The 5,520-nt window shown below is 44.2% G+C and overlaps 1 protein-coding gene across 1 annotated transcript; it reads right to left on the bottom strand.

Annotated features, from left to right (window-relative positions):
* Positions 1–1,315: 1,315 nt before the first annotated feature.
* On the bottom strand, positions 1,316–5,119 carry LOC140202085 (scavenger receptor cysteine-rich domain-containing protein DMBT1-like). Its single transcript, XM_072266947.1, has 5 exons — positions 4,857–5,119; positions 4,705–4,770; positions 4,296–4,607; positions 4,122–4,166; positions 1,316–1,770 (listed from the first exon to the last, which is right to left on the bottom strand). The coding sequence occupies exons 1-5, from the start codon at positions 5,038–5,040 to the stop codon at positions 1,316–1,318; spliced, it is 1,062 nt and encodes a 353-aa protein (XP_072123048.1). The 5' UTR covers positions 5,041–5,119.
* Between the last annotated feature and the right edge of the window lie 401 nt (positions 5,120–5,520).

Here is a 5,520-nt window from a genome sequence, read left to right as displayed (position 1 = left end):
ATCACATGTACTTACAGACAGTACATTAAAATGTGTGATTTGCAGATTGCTCACACAGCCAACGTCATAAGATGGGGAAGAAGAACAGGCTAACACAGTAACAGAATGCAGAATTAATTGCAACAGCTACAGAGAAATGCAGAGCAATGGACACTAGAGGGCAACATCATAACGAAGTAAAACGTAAGATCAAGTGTACGTCGTGTCGTACTGGGGATCTGTTTAAAATAGTCTTGTATAATCTCCCTGAGGAAGTAGAGGCATTATTGAGCTTACTGAGACATGATGTCCACCTGACTGGACCAGGGTACACTGCTGGCGATGTTCGCTACTTTGATCTGAAAGCTTTCTCCCGCTCATGCTCAGTATTGATGATGTAAACAGGAAGATGCGCACTAGTGGAAAAGTTTGCATTCTGCACACCATGATACTTTACTTCTTTTCTCTTTCTTGTGCATTGACTTTTTGTTCTCGTCATATGGCCTACTAAGGTGATATCATCCACTGACGTGGATAGAGTGAGAAGGGATTCTGGTTCACCCAGACCTTGAATGTTCAAGCAGCAGGATAGGCGCAGAGGACCCAATCTCGTGGAGTATCAATGGTTGGATTGCGGTCTTTTGATGGGCAAATTATGGATCTAGTCTCGGTCCTGTCCGTTGTCTCCTCATATCAGTTAATTTCCTTTCCCACGTGTTCTACCGGGCTCCTTGATTAGGGCACCTGATCCCCATCCGAACCGGCAGCATAAAAACTCCGGCTTACATCTACTCGGGGCTGGACCGTCACACCGCAGCCCGTGCAGCAATGCACGTTTTGGGGCCGCGGAGAATGGACTAATCAGCCAGTGAGGCAATGTATGTTCCGGGCCGCCAAGAATGGTGGATTCTAAGTGGCTTCGGTGCCTGGGGTTGCTTCGGGAATTTTGTCTCTTCGTGTACAACTAAGTGATTACTGGCTGTTTGCCGCTTCAAATGCTACCCCGTGTCAAGATAGGAATTGTCTGTGGGTGTTCGGTTTTGTCGTCTCGTATCCAGCTCAGGATTCCGAGCCGTTTGCCACTCCTCCGACCCAAGATATGAATCGTCTGTCGTTGTTTGGTTTTGTCGTCTCATGTCCAGCTCAGTTTTGCAGGCCGTTTGCCGCGGCTCCGAGCCAAAATACGAATAGTCTGTCTTTGTTTGGTTTTGTCGTCCCGTGCCCAAGTCCCAGTCCAGGCTCCACGTTCAAGTCGAGTCCAAGTCCAGGCTCCGTGTCCAAGTCAAGTCCTAGTCCAGGCTCCGTGTCCAAGCCAATTCCGAGTCCAAGTCAAGTCCTAGTCCAGGTTCCGTGTCCAAGCCAATTCCGAGTCCAAGTCAAGTCCTAGTCCAGGCTCCGTGTCCAAGTCAATTCCGAATCCGTCAAGACCAAGTCCAGCTCCAGGTTCCACGTCCGAGTCCAACTCCAAGTCCAGGTTCCGCATCCGAGTCCAAGACCAGGTTCCGTGTCCGAGTCTAAGACCAGGTTCCATGTCCGAACCCAGATCCTGGTTCCGTGTCCAAGTCTGAGTCCACGTCCAGGTTCGGTGTCCGAGTCCAGGCTCCGTGGCCAAGTCCAAGTCCAGCTTCCTCCGGTTTATTGTACAAGGTTTACCTCCAAGTAAGCATCTAATCCTCGCTCTCCGGTCTTCCTGGCAACTATTAATAAAATACACTTCTGTTAATGTTACCCCTGTGTCTGTGTCCTGCATTTGGGTCCGCTTCCAACACCCTCTTGTAAAACCGGGAGAAGCTGCAGAAGATCGTAAATACAGCCCAGCACATCACACAAACCAATCTTCCGTCCTTGGACTCACTTTACACAGCACGCTGTCAGAGCAGTGCGGCTAGGATAATCAAGGACACGACCTACCCAGCCAACACACCTTTCGCCCTCTTCCCTCCGAGAGAAGGTTCAGGAGCTTGAAGACTCGTACAGCCAGATTTGGGAGCAGCTTCTTTCCAACTGTGATAAGCCTGCTGAACGGATCCTGACCCGGATGTGGGCCGTACCCTCCAAATACCCGGACCTGCTTCTCGAATTTTTACATTACATTACTTTCCCTTTTCTATTTTTCTATTTATGATTTGTAATTTAAATTTTTAATATTTACTATTGATTTGTACTCCAGGGAGGACGAAGCACAGAATCAAATATAGCTGTGATGATTGTACTCTCTACAATGAATTGTTTGGCGACAGTAAAGTAAAACAAAGTCAGCATGGATTTGTGAAAGGAAAATCATGTCTGACGAATCTCATAGAATTTTTTGAGGATGTAACTAGTAGAGTGGATAGTGGAGAACCAGTGGATGTTGTATATTTGGATTTTCAAAAGGCTTTTGACACGGTCCCACACAGGAGATTAGTGTGCAAACTTAAAGCACACGGTATTGGGGGTAAGGTATTGATGTGGATAGAGAATTGGTTAGCAGACAGGAAGCAAAGAGTGGGAATAAACTGGACCTTTTCAGAATGGCAGGCAGTAACTAGTGGGGTACCGCAAGACTCAGTGCTGGGACCCCAGTTGTATACAATATATATTAATGACTTGGATGAGGGAATTAAATGCAGCATCTCCAAGTTTGCGGATGACACGAAGCTGGGCGGCAGTGTAGGCTGTGAGGAGGATGCTAAGGGGATGCAAGGTGACTTGGATAGGTTGGTTGAGTGGGCAAATTCATGGCAGATGCAATTTAATGTGGATAAATGTGAAGTTATCCACTTTGGTGGCAAAAATAGGAAAACAGGTTAGTATCTGAATGGTGGCCAATTAGGAAAAGGGGAGGTGCAACGAGACCTGGGTGTCATTATACACCAGTCATTGAAAGTGGGTATGCAGGTACAGCAGGTGGTGAAAAAGGCGAATGGTATGCTGGCATTTATAGCAGGAGGATTCGAGTACAGGAACAGGGAGGTACTACTGCAGTTGTACAAGGCCTTGGTGAGACCACACCTGGAGTATTGTGTGCAGTTTTGGTCCCCTAATCTGAGGAAAGACATCCATGCCATAGAGGGAGTACAAAGAAGGTTCACCGGATTGATTCCTGGGATGGCAGGACTTTCATATGAAAAAAGACTGGATGAACTAGGCTTGTACTCATTGGAATTTAGAAGACTGAGGGGGGATCTGATTGAAATGTATAAAATCCTAAAGGGATTGGACAGTCTAGAAGCAGGAAGATTGTTCCCGATGTTGGGGAAGTCCAGAACGAGGGGTCACAGTTTGAGGATAAAGGCAAAGCCTTTTAGGACTCAGATTAGGAAAATTTCTTCACACAGAGAGTGGTGAATCTATGGAATTCTCTGCCACAGGAAACAGTTGAGGCCAGTTCATTGGCTATATTTAAGAGGGAGTTAGATATGGCCCTTGTGGCTAGGGGGATCAGAGGGCATGGAGGGAAAGCTGGTGCAGGGTTCTGAGTTGGATGATAAGCCATGATCATAATAAATGGCGGTGCAGGCTCGAAGGGCCGAATGGCCTACTCCTGCACCTATTTTCTATGTTTCTAAAGTGAAGATCTGTCTGCAGAGGGCGGGATTATCCCACTATGTCCGGAATATGGTAATGGTTTACATGGAAACACAATATTAACGCACAAAAAAAATACGTGTGACTCATCCATATGACTTCGATACTAACTTGCAAAGCAGAAAATGGTTCACATTGACATATCAATGAAGTTATAGTTTGCATTTCACTTCAAGTCAGAGGTAGTATTGCTTTGCAACACATTAGCTGAATCAATTATTGCTATTCAGTCAAATATCAGCAATCCTTCATCAAATGTGTAATAGAAATTCTTCAACGTTTCAATGAGAACACCTTTTCACGGTCCTTTTGGGATGGGTAATAATGGGACAATTACCCCAATGAGCACATCCGTTAATCTCATCAAAACACTTGTCTGGATTTGGATATCTTATTTTTAAGAATTTTGCAGCATCCTGGTTCAAATACTTGTTGAAGCAATAAGGATTACAGCAAGTATGTTAAACTCTTGGAGTGACCTTTGACATTGTCAAATAGTAACAAAGGAATATCACTGCTAATATTCTAAATTCGAATTGGAATAATAAAAAAAAAACTGTAAAATCAAATACCTGAAATACCTGAAGTAGTGGAACCAGCGGGACTTCTGGGCATTGCTGTGAATACAATTACGGGACAAATTTCAGCCACTTCATATTTTTTCGGATTTTATTTTTCAGTGGTTCTTAATTCCGAATTCGACAAATCAATTGAATTGAACATAAAGTTTGCACAAAGATGCCTACCAGAACAAACAACAAAGACGTCTTCTTTGTGCTTGCAGTCATGTTGACCTAGTGGAGAGGAGGGACAACTGGACAAAAGAGATTCACTTCCTTTGCATTTCACTTCATCCAGCCAGGTATCACCGACGCTCTGAATAATTTCTTCCGGTGCTGGTGTCCAAAGGGCAAAGCCACAGCCCAACTGCCTGCAGACAACATTGGCATCGGCCAGATCCCAGGAATCATCACATACCGTGCCCCAGGTATTTTTGAACCATATCTCCAACCTTCCTGAACAACTGGCATTGCCGCCAAAAAGACGTAACTGCAATTCTTAGTGAAATAAGAAAACGGTTATATTTTATCAATCACATCTTCCAAACTAACTTTACACTGACATTGTAACTTGTAGCAGGGAACAGCTGCTAACCTTGAGAACCAGGTACATTTCGTGAATGGCAGGCCTTTACGCTGCAACTCTCCGGTATTCTGGCTTCTGATGACAAGAGAAAATAATGCCTGTTTAGTTTTAACATCTGTGTTTAAAATGAAAGTCATCAGGAAATAGATTTCTTTTGTTACCTTCACATACAACTCCTGCATCCTCCCTGTGATCACAGTTGTGTTTCCCCCACGGGTCAGCAAGACACTGCCAAAGGGTCGACTCGTACGAAGAACATTTTAGCTCATCCAGCCATATTGGACCAGATCCCTGTCCATATGCACTGACATCATGTTGAATAGATATCAGGGGTCCGCATTTCATTTGTTTACAGATCAATTTCGCAGCATTTTTATCCAGTGTCTCTGAACAAACTGTCCCCCACGTCCCGTTGTACCGTACTTCCACCCTGCCTTCACATCGCCGATTTCCATTCATCAGGCATATTTCTTTGTGTCCTGAGAAAAAGACAGTTAATGCAAAATTCGTCACATTGTTTCTATACAGCAACAAACATGAATTGCTTTTGTACACAGAAAATTAGGTTGATATATATCAGCAATACATATAAAATATAATTCCCTCGAAACACTCAGAAGAAAGTTGAAGGTATCGAAGGATAATCAAATCAGGAATAGGATGGAGAAGTATTCCAACAAAATTACGGAATGTGGAGAAGGGGAACTGTTCTGTTGGTGAAATTGTGTTTGGTTTTCTGGGAATTATTAAGAATCATGCACTGATTCTCGGTATGGTTCCGTGGTAGATGAGGGAAAGACATGTTTTATTATTGTCTGAACATGA

This window comes from Mobula birostris, chromosome 8 (genome assembly GCF_030028105.1).
Source record: "Mobula birostris isolate sMobBir1 chromosome 8, sMobBir1.hap1, whole genome shotgun sequence".
In the NCBI taxonomy this organism is placed as follows: domain Eukaryota; kingdom Metazoa; phylum Chordata; class Chondrichthyes; order Myliobatiformes; family Myliobatidae; genus Mobula; species Mobula birostris.
This window is presented reverse-complemented; position numbering and strand designations above follow the sequence as displayed.

Excerpts from the sequence above, each read along its gene's own strand:
- LOC140202085 (XM_072266947.1), bottom strand. The coding sequence starts at position 5,040 with ATGAAATGCGGACCCCTGATATCTATTCAACATGATGTCAGTGCATAT. Across the intron at positions 4,771-4,856 it reads TGCAGGAGTTGTATGTGAAG|AAGCCAGAATACCGGAGAGT; the intron begins GTAACAAAAGAA and ends TCTTGTCATCAG. Across the intron at positions 1,771-4,121 it reads CACTACTTCAGGTATTTCAG|CTTCTCCCGGTTTTACAAGA; the intron begins GTATTTGATTTT and ends GATCTTCTGCAG.